Source organism: Nicotiana tabacum, chromosome 6 (assembly GCF_000715075.1).
Source record: "Nicotiana tabacum cultivar K326 chromosome 6, ASM71507v2, whole genome shotgun sequence".
Classification (NCBI taxonomy): domain Eukaryota; kingdom Viridiplantae; phylum Streptophyta; class Magnoliopsida; order Solanales; family Solanaceae; genus Nicotiana; species Nicotiana tabacum.
This window is the reverse complement of record NC_134085.1, coordinates 195,582,196-195,604,771: the sequence shown is the minus strand read 5'-3', so window position 1 is coordinate 195,604,771 and position 22,576 is coordinate 195,582,196. Positions and strand designations below refer to the sequence as shown.

The following is a 22,576-nucleotide window of genomic DNA, read 5'->3' as shown; positions in this document are numbered from 1 at the left end:
GGAGATTCGGAGTTTCCTGGGGTTAGCAGGTTACTACCGTCGGTTCGTGGAGGGGTTTTCATCCATTGCAGCCCCTATGACCAGATTGACCCAGAAAGGTGCCCAGTTCAGATGGTCAGACGAGTGTGAGGCGAGCTTTCAGAGGCTCAAGGCAGCTCTGACCACGGCACCGGTGTTGGTTTTGCCCACAGGTTCATGGCCCTATACAGTCTATTGTGATGCATCTCGTATTGGACTTGGTGCAGTGTTGAGGCAGGATGGCAAGGTCATTGCCTATGCTTCGAGGCAGTTGAAGGTTCATGAGAAGAACTATCCAGTGCATGATTTGGAGTTGGCAGCCATTATTCACGCATTGAAGATTTGGAGACACTATCTGTATGGTGTGGCGTGTGAGGTGTTCACGAATCATAAGAGTCTTCAGTATTTGTTCAAGCAAAAGGAGTTGAATTTGAGGCAGAGGAGGTGGTTGGAATTGTTGAAAGATTATGAGATCACTATCTTATATCACCCGGGAAAGGCCAATGTGGTGGTTGATGCCTTGAATAGGAAGTCAGCCAGTATGGGCAGTCTTGCTTATATTTTGGTCGGTGAGAGACCAATTGCTTTGGATATTCAGGCTTTGGCCAATCAGTTTGTGAGGTTGGACATTTCTGAGCCTAGTCGAGTATTAGCTTGCACGGTCGCTCGTTCTTCGTTATTGGAGCGTATCCGTGATCGGCAATTCGATGATCCCTATTTGTGTGTCTTGAGAGACACGGTGCAGCGTGGAGGTGCCAAGAAAGTAACCTTAGATGATGATGGCGTATTGAGATTGCAGGGGCGAGTTTGTGTGCCCAATGTTGATGGGATTCGAGAGTTGATCTTAGCGGAGGCCCACAGTTCTCGGTATTCTATTCACCCGGGCGCCGCGAAGATGTATCAGGATCTGAGGCAGCACTATTGGTGGCGTAAGATGAAGAAAGACATCGTTGTGCATGTGGCTCGGTGTTTGAATTGTCAGCAGGTTAAGTACGAGCATCAAAGACCTGGTGGTCTATTTCAGAGGATTGCACTTCCCGAGTGGAAGTGGGAGAGGATTACGATGGATTTCGTTACTGGACTTCCGATGACTCGGAAAAAGTTTGATGCAGTTTGGGTCATTGTTGATAGGCTGACCAAGTCAGCGCATTTTGTTCCTGTTGCAGCCACCTATTCGTCTGAAAGGTTAGCCGAGATTTATATCAGGGAGATTGTTTGCCTTCATGGGGTGCCGCTATCTATCATTTCGGATCGGGGTACGCAGTTTACCTCGCATTTCTGGAGAGCGGTTCAGCGAGAGTTGGGTACCCAGGTTGAATTGAGTACAGCATTTCATCCCCAGACGGACGGTCAGTCCGAGAGGACTATTCAGATCCTTGAGGACATGCTCCGAGCCTGTGTCATTGATTTTGGAGGCTCGTGGGACCAGTTTTTGCCTTTAGCAGAGTTCACCTACAACAACAGCTACTAGTCCAGCATTCAGATGGCTCCGTATGAGGCGTTGTATGGTAGGCGATGTCGGTCTCCGGTTGGATGGTTTGAGCTGGGAGAGACTCGATTATTGGGTACGGATCTGGTTCAGGAGGCCTTGGACAAGGTCAGAATTATTCAGGATAGACTTCGTACAGCTCAGTCCAGACAAAAGAGTTATGCAGACCGCAAGGTCAGAGATGTTGCTTTCATGGTTGGTGAGCGGGTATTGCTCCGTGTATCGCATATGAAGGGCGTGATGATATTTGGGAAGAAGGGCAAGCTCAGCCCTAGGTTCATCGGTCCATTTGAGATTCTTGATCGTGTGGGAGAGGTGGATTATAGACTTGCCTTGCCACCTAGCTTGTCAGTTGTGCATCCCGTGTTTCATGTATCTATGCTCCGGAAGTATCGCGGAGATCCATCGCACGTGTTAGATTTCAGCACTGTCCAATTGGACAAAGATCTGTCATATGAAGAGGAGCCGGTGGCTATTCTAGACCGGCAGGTTCAACAGTTGAGGTCGGAGAGTTTTCCTTCGGTGCATGTTCAGTGGAGAGGTCAGCCTCTTGAGGCATCGACCTGGGAGTCCGAGTGCGATATGCGGAGCCGTTATCCTCATTTATTTCCCGACTCAGGTACTTCCTTCTTTTGTCCGTTTGAGGACGAACGGTTGTTTTAGAGGTGGAGAATGTGATGACCCAATAATGTCATCTTTAATTTAAATATTTATTTCTATGTTTCATGAAAATGTCAAGAACTTACCTACTATGAGTTGAGTATCACTTAAATAGTTGATGTATATGGCGTTTCTTTTCTAGCAACATATTGCTTATGAGGTCACTATCAGAATTATTTTCCGTATGGTGTTACGTGATTGGATTGTGTATGTGTTGTTAGGATTGGTTCTTGGGATTCTCTGACAGGTGGATAGGCCTAGTTACAAAGGAAACTCTGACAAAAATTTTGGAAAACTTGGGAGTTAGTCAAAATTTGGGAGTTAGAGATGTGTGAGAAAAGCGATAAGTTATGCTAAGTGTTTGGGGGTCGACTCTACTTCTCATTCGAGTACTATTAATATGATGGATACCAATTAGATATGATAATAGGTGTACGAGGCATATTAGAAGAGATATGGGGTCTAAGGAAAATTCTAAGTCTAAGCCAAGTTGGAAAATTTCATAATAGACTAAAGTTGCAAATGAGTACGCACAAGACCTCACTTCGGACGAGCATATCTACATATATATAATGATTTGTGTGAGACACAACCTATCAAATTAAAGCTCTATAAGTCTAGTTTCCAGAACATCAAACCGATTGTCATTTGGAGGTGTATACAGAAAGTTATAACCGTTTTACAAAATGTTAGAAGAGCAGGCTACGCAACCTGCGTATGGCTACGCAGCAGGCTACGCAACATGCATAGCAAAAAACAGGATTTGGCCAAATTGAAAGCCTCCTGCGTAGGTTTCATGCGTAGGCTACGCAAGGAGGCTACGCAGAATTAGAGTTGAATTTTAAAGAGCTGAAAACGTGGGTTTAGAGAGAGAATGAGTTAGTTCTTCAACTTGGAATGAATTTTAGAGAGAAGGAAGAGCTCTTCCAGCATGGATACACTTCAAGGTAAGTTATTTTGGCATAAAGATGATTATATAACATCACTAGGTGAGAATACTAACATTATTATGGATAAAATCCATAGGAAATGGGTTGAATCTTCAAGAACACCAAAAAGAGAAAAAAATGAGATTCCTCCACCAAAAGATAATTCCTCCACTTGAGCTTCATATATATGTAATATTGGAGTATGGATAGCATGTTTATGAGTTTTATTTGAAGTTGTAATGGGATATTGTATGAACCCTAAGGGTGGGTCTTGAAAATACTATTTTTGGGGAAAGAAGAAGATGAATAGTGAGGAATTGAATTGAGAATCACCATGTAGATTGGAGTAATTGATTTTAACTCGAATTTGGTTAAATTACATGAATCTATTATTGTTTTTATCAATAAATTAGTGTTTGGGTTAAAAAAATGATAGAAAATTCCTTAGACTTGAATTGAGAATTTGAAGGCCTGTGGTCGAATTTGAGTAATTTTGGTATGGTTAGACTCGTGAGGGTATGAGATTCAGAAAATGTAAATTTTACCCGATACTGAGATGTGGGCCCTAGGGGTATTTTGGTCATTTTACATAATTTTGCATATTAACTTAGAATTTAATTGTAGAATCAGTTACTCGAAGTGTTATTTACATTATGAAATTGAATTGACTAGATTTGGGCCATTTGGAGTCTGATACTCGTGGCAAAAGCGGTGTTTGAGGCTTGAGTTGGTTGTGGAAGTTCGAGGTAAGTGTTTGGTCTAACCTTAGCTTGAGAGAATAGGAGTTGAGTCTTATTTGTTACTTGCTATTTGCCGAGTACGACGTATAGGCATGGTGACGAGTATCTATACGTTGGTGTCTAGCGTGACCGTGAGTCTTTATATTGCGAATATTCTGATTTTGTTGTATTTTCCATGCTTAAATGATGATTCCTATATGTTGTAAAGAGCATGTGAAAGAAATTGTGATGTTTAAATTTTGAGGAGCATTGGCTCACGTTATATTATGAATTGAGAAAATATATGAGATAATTGAATCCTTTGGAGCAATGGCTCAAGTGGTTGAGTAAGTTATGAAATGAAAGTGAAAGAAAGAGAAAGAATTATAAAAATGAACCCTTGCTGGGTTATTGTTGCTATATTGATTATCTCCCTTGCCGGGATGTTGAGATTATTAATTGTCGTTCCCTTACTGGGATCTCTATAATTATTCTGTTTACTTCCTTGCCCCTTATTTGTGATTGTTGTTTGGGTGAGGAAAAGTGATAAAGCACGAAACGGTGATGTCATGCCTGACGATGTGCCATTCCGTACTAATATTTATTGATTATATTGTGAGGAAAGAGAGTAAAAGCACGAAGGGTGATGTCGTGTACATGATTATGATACGATTGATCTGGTGAGGATGAGAGTAAAAGCACGATGGGTGATGCCGTGTACAGTTTTATTTTATATATTGTTTGGGTGAGGAAGAGAGTAAAAGCACGAAGGGTGATGCCGTGCAAATTGTTGATTCCTTTTCATACTTGTTGATATTATGACTTTGTTGTCTCCTTCTTTTATTGAATATTTCTATTTGAAACTGTTACGTCCCTATAGCATGTTTCCCCTCTCACATTGATTGGTTGCTCCCAGTACTTCCTTTGTCATCTATATACATACTTGAACTGCACATGTTTATTTGGTTCTCTGGTCCTAGCCTCGTCACTACTTCGTCGGGATTAGGCTAGGCACTTACCAGCACATGGGGTCGGTTGTGCTGATACTACACTCTGTGCTCTTTTGCACAGATACAGGTTTCGGACAGCAGCAGTAGTAGGACTTTTGGGAGCTATCTTCAGCCCAGGGACTCTCGAGGTAGCCTAGCTGGCGTTCGCAGGCCGAAGTCTCTTTCCATGTTTTTCGTTTGTTTATCTTGTATCAGACAAACATGATGTATTTTCCTTTCAGACATTGATTGTAGTATTCTGTAGTAGTCCGTGAGTTAGTGACACCAAACTCTGGGTAGCATTCTAGTTCAAACTTCCGCACCTTTGGTTTTCAGTTGTTTTAAATTTAAAGTCTTCCGTTTAGATTTTGTCTCGCTTATTATATTGTTGAAAGGAAGCAGGAAAGGTATTTTAAACATTTGGCTTGCCTAGCTCTCAATAGTAGGCGCCATCACGATTCCCGAGGGTAGAAAATCCGGGTCGTGACAAGCTAGCTTAGACGTATGGTGATCTCCAATACCTATAAAGAAAATAAAAAAAAATTAAACATCAAAATTTTGAGTATAATTTATAAGGCAAGAAGTCATATTGAATAGTAGTTCATTGTTCACCTTGTTTGTGTTCACTAATGAAAGGAAGCAACTTGACAGATAGATAAAGTATTTATCTTTGGTAATTGATGTATTAGCTGAATCTTTTTACAGAGTATCAACGAAGAGCAGTAAAGAAAAAACAAATGGTCCGAGTAGCAGAGAAAGATCAGATGGTCCTTTTACTTTCCGTCGCCAATGTTGTTTTGTAAGACTGTGATTGTATCTACATTGATTCCAACACTGAATTATAAGGTGCAGGCCTTCCACATTGATGGAACAATTCTTGTTTTACTACAAAAAATGTGGATTGTACCACATGATATATATAATCAAGTACAGAGCGAAAACTAATGTGTGTATTCATGTTTTTCCTCATTTAAGACATTGGATATCTCGTTAAAGTTGCCTTATTCGAAGGAATAATTTAGTGTTATTCCATTATGTTTTTTATTTTATCTAATACTCTTAAGAAAAAAAATAGAGTAAAATGACCAGTAATGTTGCAAAGAAATAACAAACTTTCATTAATTTTAAAAATTAAAGGTAGTTGTACAGACGGTTCTCCCGCTCAGCTTCAAATTTAACAACATAAACCCAAAAAGGTTCACTTGGCCAAACCTCGTGATAAATGTCAGTTAAAATTCTACCTAAAGGTTGTCCAAGTGAATCTACTAAAATTGCTAAGGCTTCCCAATCAGATAGTATAATTTTGTCTATAGCATCAATTAGTGCATCTCGAGTAAGCTGATAATTTGCAATATGTTCATCTATTGAAGGCCTAAGCTCTCTAAAAAAAATTTCTCTGTCCCTTCATTCAGCCCTTCGATCTCTTAACTTATTTTGTATCGCCCTTGGGACATTCTTGATAACTTCAGGCTTTGAGTCAGAATCATTATAGGAATAAATGTTGCGACGGCGTGCCCTTCTACGTTGTCCCATTCGTTGAATTTGAGAACTCGTAGTTGGAGTAATTTGAACGTGTCCTTGTTCAGCCATATTTAAAATAGTACTAAGGAAACAATAAGAATCGCTACAACATCTCATTGTGATAACATAGGACATGCATATTATTTGAACATATTGATGGATTTATACAACTATTTTAAAAGACATTGTCAACTGAATGAAGGACAAACATCAGTAGTGGATATAAAGCTTCCTTGGTTGAGCATCGACAGGCAATAAAAATAAACAAAAGTTTGTAGAAGCTCTTTCGAATATTAAAGGAGATGAGAAGAAATTGCGAGACAAATTCTGTAATTCTGAAAATTAAAAGGAAAAGTACAAACTTTATAAGTTTCAGCAATTCTGGACATGTAACAACTCAGTTAAAAACAGAAACCACATTATGCTAAATTCCAATATGAGTATTTAGCTACGCAGCCTAATTTAAGTCAGTATACTAATAAGATGACAACACAAATACAGTTGTACATAATAAATTCCAGTAGATCACATAAAATTTAGTATATTCGTGTCCATGATACTATCCTATATTGCAACAAAAAATAGTAATTAAATTGAAAAAACAGTTTTCCAAATCTGTTATTCCAAAAAGACACTCTGTAAGAAAAAAATTGGGAAAATAAAAGAGCATCTTTAACCAACAATTATGTAAATCGTAAATCTGCAAACAGTGGATTAAACTTCATACCGTTGTTATTGGGCGAAAATTTAAAGACTTGAGGCTATCGTGATTTTGCAGAAAAATTTGTTACGTAATATTGTCAGAGTCTCCTCTGTTTTTCTTTGTTCTCTCACCTTTTCTTGTTTTAACGCCTCCCTTATTATGTCCTTTTATAATATCATGTGATTAGTATAGTGGGGAAGTGGTTATAGTGGGGCAGTGTGGATGATTTGTGAAGGGAGATGTGAAGTAGAGGGTTGAAACGTGAGGATTGTTGGGACCGAGTGGGAAAACATGGGGGGTATATGATAAGAGAAAGAACTGCATATTCAAAATGGTGAACTGAAGGGTTTTGAAGGCTACTCCTATTTTTGAGGAAGCCGGCGCATTTTTTCAAATAAAATGATTTAATAATTTTAAAAAATTTAAAAATAAGAAAACTGAAGAGAAGTTGGAACGGTTTACTCATGAGAAATTGGAACCGGTTATTATTTCTAATAGTAACTTCCTAATGATTAATTACTTATTTGAATTGAGTAAATAACTACCCCTTCTTCAAATAATAGATATTTAAATATTTTAATTTAAAATTTAAAACTAATTAATAACAAATTAACTAAGTTTTGTCCTAAAAAAGAACACATGGCATTCTCTTACGCTGCCACTTGGCATAATCTCAAAGTGATGCCTTGTGCTCAATTAAGAGTTTGGCTAGTTTTATTCTGAATCTATGTGTCCATTATGTTGTGTTAAGGTCAATTGTTAAGTAATTACACACCAGAGATTCACCTTCCTTTTATTCGAATTATAAGTTTATCATTATATCTTCTACAGTTTCTCTTGAAGTCAAAATCAATCTTAGTACAATATGACAATATTTGAAATATTACTTTGTAAAATTAAATTAACACATGGTGATAAAAAGAAAGAGTGAGCAATGGATTATTTAATTGCAAAAAATCAGAAATAGTCTGATTTACGATTGGTAATTGAAAAATAGTCACAATTTTAAAAGTAATTGAAATTTAGCCTCTTTTTCACGTAAGATAAAATATGAACAAAAATACCTTTATAATATGATGAAGTTTGAATTTTTTATATATGAGATTTCAGCATAATATACTAGAATTTGATAATGTGTTGGAGTTACAGCATAATATGATGAAAGTTTATATGTAACTCCATAATCCGGCATATTATGCTAGAACTTTCCGTATTTCAATTAAGGTATTTTTATCCCTCCCAATTTAGATAATATAGTTTGAAAAGTTTCTTATTAAGGGTAAGGTAGGTACAATGAAAAGTTTAAAGTTAAAATTACTTCTAACTTTAATATATTTTTTTTTTTGGAACGGACTAATAAGGAAGGTATGTCATTTAAATTGAAACGGATGGAATATCTATTTTTTAATAACTTTGTAAGTGCTACCTATTTTTTTGATTACCAATCTAAAAACTAGCTGGCCATGTTATTTTCACGTACAATTCCAATAAAACTAGTATGTCACCAAACTCTTCTTGAGAGTATGATTTTCTTTGATGACAGATTCCTCCTCCTTATTCTTCTGAACAGCTTATACAGTGAAACGATTGAAGGAAGAAGTCCAAGCTCGAGCCACATTGAAAATACGCAGTGAAGTATTCTGCACTCAAAAGCAGCTGTAACATACTGACCCTGCTAAATGGAGAAGTTGTCTTTCGAATTTTACAACAGACATCTGGAAAAATCATTTGGCATTTTGATGAAGACTTTCTACCTAAATTTACATAAGTCAAAAGGTTAGAAAAAATGTGGGAAAAAGAGGGGCTTCCCCAGATTATTTTTTTTTGAGAATGCTTCCCCAGAATTAATACAAGATCATAAAAATTTTAATACAACCAAAATCAACGGAGCTTGTAGTTTTTCCTTTTCCTCTCCCTGGATAACCCTTTTCCTGTGAAATCCATTGCTTTTGGCTTTTTCTTTTTAGAACCATTGCATAAGTTTCAGCTTCAGCAGTCATAATATAATTAAGAGAAGCAGAACAAATGTTGGTCGACTATGATGAGCTCCAAGGGAGGTCAATATAAATCGTACAGTATAAAAATCAACATATCCATTTTAATGGATTGAATGCTTAAAAAGAATATTTACCATGATGAGTGTTAATCAATAATTCAAATAGCTACTGTAGCAACATCGATATCATCAGCTATCATTTCATCACGAAATAGCAGTTTAAGATATGGAAGAACTCTTGGAAGCATGGGTAGGTCTGCTAAGTTAACACTCATCATATCAAAAGCAATGCATGTTTTGTGCATGTGTGTTTCATCAAAAACTGGAATTTTAGGGTATCTTTGACTGAAGTGAGTGAGGATGATACGATATGCTCCAGCAGAGTCCCCTACTTCGATGGCTTCCTGTGTTGTGCTATGATTTCTTGCTATGGCTTCCTCCACCATGCCATCTTCAAAGGTAGCCTGCAGTAAGCACCCGAAATAATAAACTATAAATTTTCTTCAAGTTGAAAGTTGCAAGTGAAGAAAAGAAGATGAAGAAACCAGATCCAACTTAAGACAAGGTCAGCCATCAGAAGGTGACTCCATAAATAGAAACAGAAGAAAACATGTAACGGGAAAGAGGCAGAAAAAAGACGAGCGAAATTAAGTTTGTAGAAAGCATAACATACAACTCGCACTGACGACATCATGAGCTATGAGGACAATTGCAGTTCAAGAAGGAAGAATATTCAGAGAAACAAGCTATCTTTGGAATGATACTCAGTGATCCAGTAACACTATTCAACACTTATAGAGAGTCGCATCCATATTACAGTACAACACAGAAAATCAATATGCTGTTTGACTTTGCATGATAGTAGGTAAAATGAAAGTTTGAGTTCTTGTATAATGCTAAAATGGGAACATGTGGCAACTAAAATTCTCATGATAAGCGTTAAGCCCAGAGTACAGTATAGTATGTGGTAAAATACTAATATTAGGAACGTAAACAGTAATCTGGGACAGCCAAAAATAAACAAATAACGGAATTTGGGAAAAATACTTGTAATCAAAGGGAAAACCCAAAATGATACTATAACAACTTGCCTCGTGTATGAGAACCGTTGCACCACGCGAAGCTTCAACTAGTTCTGGACACGGCCTAGTGTCACCAGAGTATACAATTTTCCATCCTGGTATCTTCTTCCCAGTGCTATTAGTCCTATCAGCAGCCTTCAAGACAGCGCCATATGCTTGTGGACAATGAATAACAGGAAAGCTAATCAATGCCTCCAATCCTGCGTCTCTGAGAATTTCCTTTAATGTCTTCAGCAATGGGAATACAGCCGCTGAATCAACCGGACTGCCTGGCCTCTTCCAATAACTCTCCATACGGCTCCCTTTAGCAAATAAGGTAGAACCATTCTTTTGGTCACTTGGTACACATGCACTCTCACTCACATCCTTATCTTCATTTGACTCGAAAGTCTTTAATGAAGCTTCTGTAGTATGCCTACAATCAAGGAACTGCATATCCAGATCCTCGAGTTTTTGGTATGCATCGAGGAATCTCTTAAGCTGCCTTGGGCCCACAACAATTAAAGGTTCATGAGGAGTTTCATTGAGCAAATCGCGTCGGAGAGCAAGTATTCTTGCAAGACCAGTATGATGATCAGCATGAATATGAGAAATCCAAATACACCTTAAATCTTTTACGGCTTCATCAGCACCTTCAATGCCAAATCTGTTAAACAAAAAGCACGTTATCCCTCTCAATTGAGGTCAGACAAAAAACATATGTAAATAGAAAGTTGATGGTTATGAACTTATACATTACCTTCTTTTGAGCTGTCCCAATGTTCCTTCACCACAATCTAACAGAATACTTCCCTTTGAGAAAAGATTGACAAAAATAGAACTAACATTCCGATATTTTGAAGGCTGAGATGAACCAGTTCCAAGAAGAACAATCTCCACGTCTTCTCTTGTTACACCTTCCAAACAACTAGGTAATGCAGTTTCATGCAACCAGGGCTCTTCGATCATAACTTTGTTCGCCTGCATAGTCGCACTGCCTCCATTTGTAACATTGTTGCCATGCAACATCTGGGTAATATGTTCAGAAGCATCTAATATTTCAGGAATTTCTGATATTAACTCTTCTATGATTTTTGGACGAGAAGTAATTTCAGGAATACCAGATCTGTCTAACCCAAGCTGCGCATATGGACGAAGATGAAACTGTTCGACAAAAAGAAGTTCATTTTGAATGATGTCCAACCCAGCATCAAAGTCAAACAATGCATGAGGTCAATTGCACTAAATCTAAAGGAAAATTTCAAACGCATTCCTAACAAAATGAAACCAAAAATTGGTATGCAGTTTCTAGGTTCTAATTTTGCGCCAGAAGCAATTGGATCAAATTAAATAAACTTTCTCACCTTGAGGAGGTTCTCTGCCGTAACTTGACATGAAGAGAACTGCAAAAAAAAAAAAATTATAATGGTAATTTCTCAATTGAACAAGCACACCCAAGATTAAATCACTGTCCAAAGTAAACTTATATTTTATTCAAACATAATTCCAATATAATGTACCTCACTTGGGATCTTAGAGACTGAGGATAAGCGCTTCAACTGTGGAAGGGACCAAAAACCAGGCGCAGGAAAGAATTGAGGGCACAAATAATTCAGTCTTGAGGCTATTCTTGCACTCGACTTCAGAATTGGAATTTCAATATTCTTCCTGCGATTTGTAGAAGAAAAATCATCTTAGTTGGTATAAGCAGGAAATAAAAATAACAGCACAAAGCTGTATATCAGCCTGAAAAGATGAGAACATTATAAAGGTTACTCACGGCTGATGTCCTGCCATGATGTGCTGCGCCTCACCAAATCTTGACATCCATTGCTGATATTCAGTTGAACATGTTACTGAAGCAGAACTAAGGTGTATCACACAATCAACTTTTTTGCACATTTCCTTGGATTCTTCGGATGGATATGAATAATATGGAGTAAGAGAATGTATAGACGACAATTCTTGCAGATGAGATGGTGTTGGGCAGTCAACAACGAGTACAATAGGACCAGGAACAGACGGCCCCAATACATCACTGGGATGAACCTGCGCAAAAGTTCATTGAAAACAAATGAGATAAGTACGAAGTAAAGTAACAGCAAAAAATAATCCTTTAACTTACCATGATATCTTGGCGATCCGACTGTACTGAATTCCCAAGTTGCAATTCACGGTATTTTGGGCCAGGCCTCAACCCAAGAGCAGCAGCCTTTTTGGGGTCAAATTTTCCCTTAATTTCAGGCAACTCACAAATATAAACCACAGAAAGATCCCCAGGCTTTAATGCAAATTCAGCTGTGGAATGCATCCTCCGCACTAAAAGGTTCTCTGCCAAATGATTGACACCAACTAGAGGATCATCCAGCTCAGAGGATCCTTCCTTTGTTGTGTCAGACACTTTTGAGTAACGTGGTCGCAACAGAACAGCAGATATTTTGACAACCTCATCGTTAATAGGAACATAGAGATCATCACTCGTCCCTGAAGAAGCAGTACTAACATCAACTGATCCAACAGTTGGGCCAAAACTCCGTGCATGGACCATGGCGGCATTTGGGATGAATGATTTCATTGCATCGACCAAGTACTTGAGATCAGAAGGACCCCATAAATTGACCTTCAAATTAAAAATTGTAATTGGCATCATTTTGTAAACACCATTTGTTTTTAGCTAATTATCTGATCAATATATCATAAATAAACCAAGCCAATATGATACTCACAGACATTCCTTCTTCTCCCATGCCAGCCAAAGTCAATAAAAGACCTGCAAGTAAAAGGATTTAACATATTTATGAGTTCTCCTCTGGCAATTATTAATCCAATTCTATAGTTCCAGCATTGATTGATCTAGGCAATCAATAGGCTAACAGCCTTCATTTCACTCTTAAAAAACTCTGTAGTAACAAACCTGGCAGTCCACCGGCAGTTTCCGAGCAGACCCGTGATAGAAATATGTGATCTATCTGGGAAAGAAGAAAGAAAAGGAAAGCTTATGCTTATCTTTCACTAAAGGATCAACATCATACCCAGAAAAGAAGAGTTGGAAATATAAATCTGATTTAGGACAAAAGAATTATGCATCTCCGTACCTTTGACAGCTTAATTTTGTGCTCTGTGCAGAAGCGTTGCAATCCCTGAGCAGAAAGAAGTTTTTTAGGTGCAACGAAATAAGTCTTAGTGTACTTTCTGCTTATTCTGCTCTGTCCTAGAACCTCTTCACAAAGGAATAAGAACCAAAAAAAGAGCACCAAACGCATATGGACGGAAAATAGTCAGCACAACAACATTGTGAAAAGAAAACCCAGTAACTTAGCCATCTCAAAAAAAAAACCAGTAATTTAGTCATGAGAATAAGTAGGATTAAATTTTTTAAAAGAAACCTTTGTAAGTAATTAAATATCTAGTAACAAGGAAACTAGTCTTTCAAGTCAGATTAGTATTCTACTTACCGGAAGAGGATGGCCCTAACATTTCAATCAAACAGAAACAACAGAGGAACCAAGTGCCACACTGAATGGATTTGAATTCCACAACTACAAAATACTTACTTCTCCAGCATTAAAAATAAACCTCTGTTTATCAAAGAAGAGAAGAACTGAGGGTGCTGTATCTTGTGTATCCATGCCAGTCCCAAGTATCTGTGAGGAATTTAAAGAAAGAAAAGAAATTAATGATTTTTCTATTTCTTCTTCATGAGGAGATGAGGGAGGAATAATATCAGTTATTATATTTAAAAAATCACAAATTTAGGCATGTATTGGGAAATAAGAAGCAAATCCAACCAGATAATCCCATATGGATTCAAGTATCTGACTAAATTAGAGCTACTTTAGAATCCATTTATGCAAAATTAGATTATCAAGTCTGTGACTTTAAACCAACCAAAAATGCTTATAAATAGGCTTTATGTTTAGTTAGTTACCTTCTATAATTAACTAACAATCACGTTGAGTTAAATGAGTGTGTTATAATGTTTGTTTTAATACTGAACTGGAATCTCCTTTGTTGAAAATGTTTTACTTGAAGAAAACATATTTTGGTGTTGAAGTGTGGAAAATGTTATCTCCAAGGAAAATATTTCCTATCAAAAGGGGCAAAATATAAGTCATTTTTCAATCAATATCCTCTCTTTGATAACCATGGTGTCCAGACCAACTTGCAAGCACCTCCACTAATACCTCCACCGGCTACTTGCTACCTCCCACCACCAGACTCCATATCGCTTACCTCAATCAACACTTATACATTGTTGTCAATCTTTATCATATTAAATATCGCCAAAGCACTATCCTCTTATCTTATCCTACACCTTGTAGATTGAAGAAGTAACAATAAATTGAACAAAAATAAGAACAGCAACTTATATAGTACCTGAACGTATGAGATTGTATTAACAGGGTTAAGCTTGCGGACTTTGAGTTGAAGGTTCTTCTTCCCATCGTTCTTATCCTTACCCTCAGCCCTTCTTTTATTAAACCCAAGAGACTCAGCAGTTGGGCCCTTCTCTTCCATTGCCATCTTCCCTTTATTATCTGCCTTCGAACTGCTGTTCCGCCTTCCTAACGAACTGGGCTGTTCGATGTTTCTCGGTTTTCTTGAATATGAAGAAGAGAATGCGGCAAAGAGGAAACGCGGATTTTGAGTGTGCGAAAATGGGTGTTTGAGTCTGAAGAGATGAGAAAGAGAAGGGGGAGGGGGAGGGGGAGGTTTAAGGGTTAAGGGGGAGAGTATTCGGGGGTGATTGGCGGAGGAGATTAGGAGGCGAAGGTTTGAGATTTGGGGCATTTTATTATTTGTAGTTGTAGTGTTTGCTTTGCATACAGCCCCAGGGTTTTAGTTTTAGAAAGCCGGTTGACTAAACCTTTCACGTTACTGATTCGGATCGGGTCGCCCGGCTTCTCGGGTCCTTTTCTCTTTTATTTTATAACCTTTTTTTGTTAATATGTAATTGCTAATGATTTTACTTTAACTAAACTATCTTGTAAAAGAATGGAGTATCTTTTATTGCTTTTCATGCTTACATGTGTTAGATGGTCTAAATATCCTAACGACAACATGTTCCATCCAAAAATATGTTAATTGATTGGTGATTTTTCAAGCAAGTATATGTAAATATTTTTATAACTAACATTCAAAATTTAACTGTAATTTTAGAACTACCTAGCAATCCAAAATCTTATTAGAAGGAATAGTGAAAAGCTTATTTACAAATTTTATTGTTCATTGCTCTTTTGGTATCAAATGGAATATCTTGATTTGTTTATGTGATTGAAAATAAATCAAATGATAAGTTACTCGTTGCGTACTATTTATTGAAAGGCGTGTATATTGACCTTTCACTTTTAATGAATAGATTGAACTAATTCATAGTTGCAGGAGTTAAATTGACCTTATTATCATCTCTATGCTATATATAAGTTTATATATTAGACAGGGAATTACAATAAAATATTATTTTATGTGCAACCACAAGGAGAGGCAACGGCTGGAGTAGCTCAGTTGGTTAGAGCGTGTGGCTGTTAACCACAAGGTCGAAGGTTCAACCCCTTCCTCTAGCGCTTACTTAGTATGTAATTTTTTTCTTAATTAATGGTCTTGTCATCAAATTCTAATCCTTGAAACGTGGGATTTCTGGTGGGCTCGGCGGCTGAAACCTGCTTGTGGGCTCCGAGGCAACATTAGTGTTGGCCTGAAATATGAAAATGAGTAATTTTCAAAAATTAGTGGTTATTAATTTCCCATAACTAAAAAAAATCCGACTATGGTTTGGTTTGGCGTTGGGAAAAAAAATCCGACCATAATTGGTTTGGTTTGGTTTTAACTAAAGAAAGTCAAACCGACACCAAACCAACCCGACATTACATATATAGAAATTTTAGATATATTTAATGTATAAATATACTTATTGTGATATAATTTATAAATATTTCTTAAACTTTTTTTATAATTTTATCTTTTAAGGTATAATTTCAAGGTTAGATTTAGAACTTTTGAATGTTCCAACAAGTTTTATAATCACTAGTCTTAAGGTACGCGCGTTGCGCGAGTATTTTATCTCAATAAATATAAAACTTTGAAAAGTTAAATAAATATTATATTAAATATTTTGTTTGAGTTTAAAATTAATATTAACAAAAGTGTAAGTTTCTAAAAATAATGATTGTTGATTCTATTTAGCTAACTCAATAAATTAAGAAACTCCACTTATAAGTCCTTAATCATCTCATTCAAAAAAACTTATCAAAGACAGTCTTTTTTTCTCACGACCAAAATGCAATTATTTTATTTTCTTAACCAATAAGAAATACAACAATAATTATTTTCAACAGAATAAAAAATGCTATTGCAAATGTATTGGTTTCAATTCTTATGTTTTGATTAATCTGCTCTTCGTTCGTTTTGTAATTGGCTTTCTTTCTCTGTCCTAGTACATAACTTTACATTTGAAAATTTCTTTCTATGGAAGTAAGGGGTCATTTGATACGTGGACTAAATTATCCTGGTATTATAATCCTGAGATTATAATCCTTAGACTAATTTATCCCAGGTGAGAGGTGGGATAAAATAATAACAAATTTGATGGGATAAGGTAGAATAAGATGAAATATTCAGGATTAAGTTTGGGACAAAGTTTATACCATGTTTGGTTGTTGGTATAAATTTATCCCGGGATAAATTTATACCACCAGCCATTATACTACCAACCAAACATAGTATAAATTTAGTACCACACTTTATCCCACCTTATCTCGTGTACCAAACCACCCCTAAGAGTCTAAGATTGTCATGGAATTTCTTAATGTTAATAGACTTTGAAAGGATATATTAATTATGAGCAAAACATGGAGTTTATGTTAAGAAGATTTTAATTTTAGCACATATTATTAGTTACACACCTAACTTGCTCGTAGTCTTAGTTACTCATTCGAACTTTATTATTTGATAGTAGATATCCCATGGTCGCTGACATGATAAAGCGCATTGACACACTCGTTTAGGCGTGTGAGAGTGGTTGTCAGATAAAGTATCTTTCGTCAGTTATCACATAGTCATATACAATACTTATTCATATGAATTGTGTATTTCTTTTTGCTTCTTCTTAATACAATGCATATCTTATCCCATTTAATTTTATATTTTTAAATTTTTTTATTTGGAAACAATGGCTATGATTCAACTGTGTATTTCTTTTTTGGGGTCAAATTTGTAATAAATCTTAACTGAAACTCCATCATTTGAGCCAAACAAAAAAAGTTTTATCCAAAATAATGGAGTACCAACAATGTATTTCTTGTTTTTTTTTTTGGACAAATGACTATTTATTTTAATTGTATATTTTTTATTTTCGAGTCAAATTAGTACAAAGAAGTTGGTTGGAGCTCCATAATATTTTTGCGTAATAAAATATGTACAACCAAAATAATGAAGTTGCAATTGTATACTTTATTTTTATTTTTCCTTTACATGAAATAACTATTTATTTTATTTCAACTGTATATTTTTTGGGGGAGAAAAAATATGTAAATATACTTGCTTAAAGCTCCATTATTAAAAATATATAAATATACTTGCTTAAAGCTCCATTATTTTTTGTTAAAGAAAAAGTTTTAAGCAAAATAATGCAGTACAAAGTACATAATGTTTCTTTTTATATATCTTTTAGATGTACCGATTATTTATTTTAACTGTATATTTCTTCTTTTTTAGATAAATTTGTCAACGTTTAGACTGAAATTTTATCATTTAAATCAAATAAAATAGATATATTTAGTTGTTAAATGAAAACTTACCCATTAAAATTTTAAGAATATCAATTACTTTCATTTGAAAGGGAAATAAAGAGGCAAATTGATAAGAAGACAAAAATTACACAATGTTTTCGGCGTTGTTCTTATAAGAAAAAAATCTTGCTTTCTATACTTTTGTACTTTTAAAATAATTTTTGTTATTATTGGGAAAGATATTTAATATCAAATAAAAATAAATGAACAAATACTTATAGAGAAGCAATATTCTCAATTCAGAACTATGGTAAAATAAAACTCATTAATTTAAAAGGTAAAAGATTTATAAAAAGTAAATCTTATTTGATTCTTGTGTCCTAATTATTAGGACTTCTAACGTGACAAATCAAATAAGGAAAATTCTAATGAACAATGTTTTTGTTGATTTCAAAGTGTTAAATATTAGGAAATAATTATGTGACTATTTTGTCCACTGTGAATTCTATTTTAAAGGGGTAGAAAAGGCGAACGATATTTCACTAAGGGCTTTCGTGTTTTTAATATAGTATAGATAAACGTAAACCTTCATACTATTATGGAGTAAAATATGTTTATTTCCATTGAAAAGTAATGTCTACCTTTCTTTTATTGGTTATTAAATAAATTCTTAATTTTAATTTATCTTTTAATTTATTTTAGTCCAAGCATTTCAAATGGAAACGGAAGAAAGAGTGAAAATTTTCTATTTGGTGTGAGAATACTTAAGCCAAAGCGTGTTTGTGCATAGTTGGAATAAGTAAAAGTTTAATATGGAAAAGTTTAGTTGATTTCAAATTCTTAAATATTTAGGATTCTTACATAATTTAAATAAGGAAATAGATTCAATAGTAAAGATTGTACTTGGTTTAAAAGTTCTAAATATTAGAAAAATAACTAAAAGACTTTTTTGTTTAATGTAAATTCTATTTTTAGAGGGGGGAAAAGGCGAACGACATTTCGCTAAGGGCCTTCATGCTTTTAATATAGTATAGATTAATATTAGTAACTTAAATAATGCTAACAAAGCCCAAACCAAAATTAAACCAATATTAATGCTAACAAAAGACATTCAATTCAATACTCGGAATGACAATGTATTGAATATCTATTTTTTGTTTTGCAATGATTTAGATAAAAATGCACAGCCTGTTTTTATTTTTTCTTTAGCGTTTAGTTATGTAATTAATACTCCCTACTGATTTTAGCATGACTTAGTACTTTAGATTATGTTTATTTTTATTATGGCTTTTTAATTAGCAATATTTATATTACGTAATTTTATTGTCTTTATTGTTGAGTATTTCAGGATAATACCATGGCACATCTCATATTTTATATTATTTTCTTGGAAGATACCTTATATAGTTGTATCTTACTAGGATTAAGGAAATATTTTGAGCATAAGTTATATGTTTTGTGCTACGAAGATTTTACCGGAAAAAATTTCGAAAAAAACCCGAATAACCCGAAAACCCGAGATTGAAAAATCCAAGTTTTATTGGTTTGGTTTGATCTTTAAATTTAATAACCCAACACAATTGGTTTGGTTTGGTAATTGCAAAACCCGATGTAAGCACGTGATTTTTGCCCTATATGAGAATTACTCCCAAAAAAATCAAAAATAAAATGATTTTTCTTTGGTGTGCAATTTTGTGATATTTTGTGATATTTTGAATAATTATTTGTATTTGTCTGTGCATGTTTATTTGCTAAATTAATAAAAAATACAAAAATATGTCGCATTTTACATGTAGGATTTAATTCTACAATTGTTAGTAATTAAATTTGTTTTACAAAAATTAAAAATTACAAAAATAGGCATCGTTTGCATTTTTAGCATTTAATGTCCAAATATACAATTTTATGCTTAATTAATACTTAATTGTGCGTTAATTGTTATTGGGAGTTAATTTGCGCTTTTATAACTTAATTTAGTTCTCAATAATAGTTAAGTATTTTTATAATTTAGTTTTAGAAAAATAAAAGAAGAAAAGAAAGCGAAAATATAAAGAAAGTCGGAATTAGGCCTCTTCTTCAATTTCAAGCCACAGGCCCAAAAAATGGCCCAATCTTCCCTACGACCCAGTCCAATTCGAACTGGGTCGACCCAGTCCATAACCCAAAAGACCCAAACCCCTTTGTCTTACCTTTTACAACACAAAACAAAAGAAAAAAGAACAAAAAACCCTAAAAAATAAGAAAAAGACCTGCCCCCCCTATCTTCCTTCTTCTTCTATTCTTCATCTTCCCAAAAGCTCCAAACTCCATCAATGGCTGCCCTCAACCAACTGCTTTCGCCTTCTTCTTCCTCGACCAAACGACACAAGTCCCTCGATCTCCAACGACCCACCATAACACCGTCGCTACCATAGCTTCATCTCTTTTGTCAAGCTCAAAGCTTGATCGACCATGGCTGCCCTTGCATCGTCTTCTTCAACCACCCAGCTGCGTTGGTGATCCAAACAAAAGCTAACGAACAGCTCGTCGCCACTGTTGCTCCTTCTGCTTCACCATCCATCGCGACTTCATCTTCGTCGTTCGACGTCAAGCTCGAGTTTGAGCTCGACGTCCATGGCAGCCCTCAACCGCACGTCCAAAAGACCAGTTGTTCAAGCTTTTCCTTCTCCGACCATGGATGACCCTAGCTGCCTCATCTGCTGCTGCCCGCGCCAGCTTCTTGACGTAACCAAACACGTCGCCGCTACTTCTCCTCCTTCCTCCGAGCTGCTGCTGTCGCGGTGCTGCTTCCCGTTCCACCTTCTTCTTCACTTCCGGCTGCTGCTACTTCTGTGTCAACCTCGCCGTCCAGCTGCTGCCTCATCGAACAACCATGGCCAGTCTCCATCGTTGCTTCTTCTACATTCAGTTTTCTCGCAAACAAATTAACTGCTTCCGTTCATCACTTCTGCCGTCGTTTGGTCGAGTTCTAGTCGAGGTCGTCGAGCGTAGTTTTGAGTTCGTCAAGTTTACAAGGAAGGTGAGTTCGTCGTTGAGTCCGGACAGACTTATGCCCATTCGAGGTTTGTCGAAACAGTCCAATTCGTCGTTGTTCATCTCCGGTTAGTAGTTTTTGCGTTTTATTTTGTCCGTATTTGGTTTTGATATTTTCGAATCTAAAATCGGCAAATGTTTGTTTTGTTTATCGTTTGAATTAATTTTTAGTTCATGTTCATGTGTTGTTTGTTAAATTAATTTTTCAGATTCCAAATGAAAGATTAATTAATTGTTTTTCATGTTTATTTCGTGTTCGTATTGTTGTTTAAGTGAATATTTGTTGTTGTTTAAGTGAATATTTGTTAGTTTAATATTTGTTAGATTCAAATTAAAATTTAATTAATTGTTTCTTCAATTTGTTTCATGTATTTGATGTATTTTCCGGAAATTGTTAATATTGTTAAGTTCAAGTTTAAATTCATAATTGTTTCTTCTTAGTTTTTGTTTTGTCATTTGCCTAAAAGAATTTAGTTGTAATAAGGGAAGTATGTTGGTTTTAGTCATTTGAATCCGTCGTTTTTATTTTTAGATTTAATTCATGTTCATATTATGTTTGTTTGATTTTGAATCCGAAATGATTATAGTTTGATTTCTTGTTTACCATTTGTGATTATTTCTTGAATTGGTCTCATAATCTTGTTTAAAGTTTAATATAAGAATTGTTTGTTGTAATATTGTTAGAGTGTATTTTAAGTTCAATATGATTGAATTTAGAAATCTAAATATACTTGTTTGTTGTTGTTGTTGAATCCGAAAATAGGATTGTTTGTTGCTAAAATATTGTTCAATCAAATTTTAGTTGTTCTTTGTTGTTCAATTTGTATTCATGTGATTTGTTGTTGAAATGTTGAAGAAATCATGTTCATGTGATTTGTTGTTGAAATGTTGAAGAATTCATTTCATGAAATTTGTTGTTTGAACATTGTTAGAAATTAATCATATTGTCTATATTTTGGTTAAGTTTGATTAATTGATGTGTTATAGCTGATGGGTAGTTTGGTAATTTATAGTACTTTTGGGGGGTAAAATAGTAATTTGCAATAGGGTCGGAGGGGTAGTTTAGGAATTGTACATTTTGTAATTGTTTATTTGAAGCATGAGGGACAAAATGAAATGGGGTGGGTTGTGATATGGTTATTTAATATAAAGGGGGGACAAGACAAAATTTAGTGGGGGGAATCTTGCATTATTTTATGTTAGGCATGGGGGACAAAATATAATGGGGTGGTGTGATATATTTATTTAATGTAATGGGGATGAGTGGGAAGATAATGGGTTTGGTAGAGAAAGGGATTGATTTTAATTAATTAAAGGGTGGGGATTATATATAGAGGTCTTAAAAATCAGAAAGGGGGAGACAGAGAGAAAAAAAGAGAGATTAGAGAAAAAAAAAAGAGCTGAATATTTATTCCGAAAAAACATTGAAACTCTCAAGAAAAGAAAAAAAACCTACAAAGAAAATAAAAAAAAAGTTGAAAATTAGAAGAGAAAGTAGTACACACCTGATAAATATTCTGGTATACAGGTGTAGAAATTAAGGGTTGAAGATTAACTAGCCTTTTAAAAAATCTGAAAATTTCCCTTGGTTTCTGTCCGTTATTTTCGGCATTCCTGGATTTTATTTTGAATTTTTCAAATCTGTCACTGGGATTTTCGTTGACTGGTTATTGCTGGTTATTGTTGCTGTTGTTGTGTTACGTATTACGTTGCTGACTTTCTTCTTCTTAT

At 35.3% G+C, this 22,576-nt stretch overlaps 1 protein-coding gene and 1 non-coding gene across 4 annotated transcripts; one reads left to right on the top strand and one right to left on the bottom strand.

The window, feature by feature from the left end:
- Positions 1 to 9,041: 9,041 nt before the first annotated feature.
- Positions 9,042 to 14,912, bottom strand: LOC107766007 (tRNase Z TRZ3, mitochondrial). 3 transcript variants are annotated; one of them, XM_016584718.2, is made up of 12 exons: positions 14,463 to 14,912; positions 13,640 to 13,729; positions 13,181 to 13,225; positions 13,000 to 13,054; positions 12,812 to 12,855; positions 12,211 to 12,705; positions 11,866 to 12,134; positions 11,606 to 11,753; positions 11,450 to 11,488; positions 10,846 to 11,249; positions 10,116 to 10,752; positions 9,042 to 9,488 (listed from the first exon to the last, which is right to left on the bottom strand). In XM_016584718.2, the coding sequence occupies exons 1-12, from the start codon at positions 14,874 to 14,876 to the stop codon at positions 9,183 to 9,185; spliced, it is 2,946 nt and encodes a 981-aa protein (XP_016440204.2). In that variant the 5' UTR covers positions 14,877 to 14,912; the 3' UTR covers positions 9,042 to 9,182. The 3 variants fall into 3 exon arrangements, with proteins under 3 accessions (XP_016440204.2, XP_016440206.2, XP_075112451.1); XM_016584720.2 differs by having other exon boundaries at positions 10,846 to 11,114; XM_075256350.1 differs by having other exon boundaries at positions 13,181 to 13,305; positions 13,541 to 13,729; positions 14,463 to 14,894.
- A 663-nt stretch (positions 14,913 to 15,575) lies between these two features.
- On the top strand, positions 15,576 to 15,649 carry TRNAN-GUU (transfer RNA asparagine (anticodon GUU)). Its single transcript has one exon. It is a non-coding gene; the product is annotated as a tRNA-Asn (tRNA).
- Positions 15,650 to 22,576: the final 6,927 nt, after the last annotated feature.

Excerpts from the sequence above, each read along its gene's own strand:
- LOC107766007 (XM_016584718.2), bottom strand. The coding sequence starts at position 14,876 with ATGCCCCAAATCTCAAACCTTCGCCTCCTAATCTCCTCCGCCAATCAC. Across the intron at positions 12,706-12,811 it reads TGGGAGAAGAAGGAATGTCT|GTCAATTTATGGGGTCCTTC; the intron begins GTGAGTATCATA and ends TTTAATTTGAAG. Across the intron at positions 9,489-10,115 it reads CAACGGTTCTCATACACGAG|GCTACCTTTGAAGATGGCAT; the intron begins GCAAGTTGTTAT and ends TGCTTACTGCAG.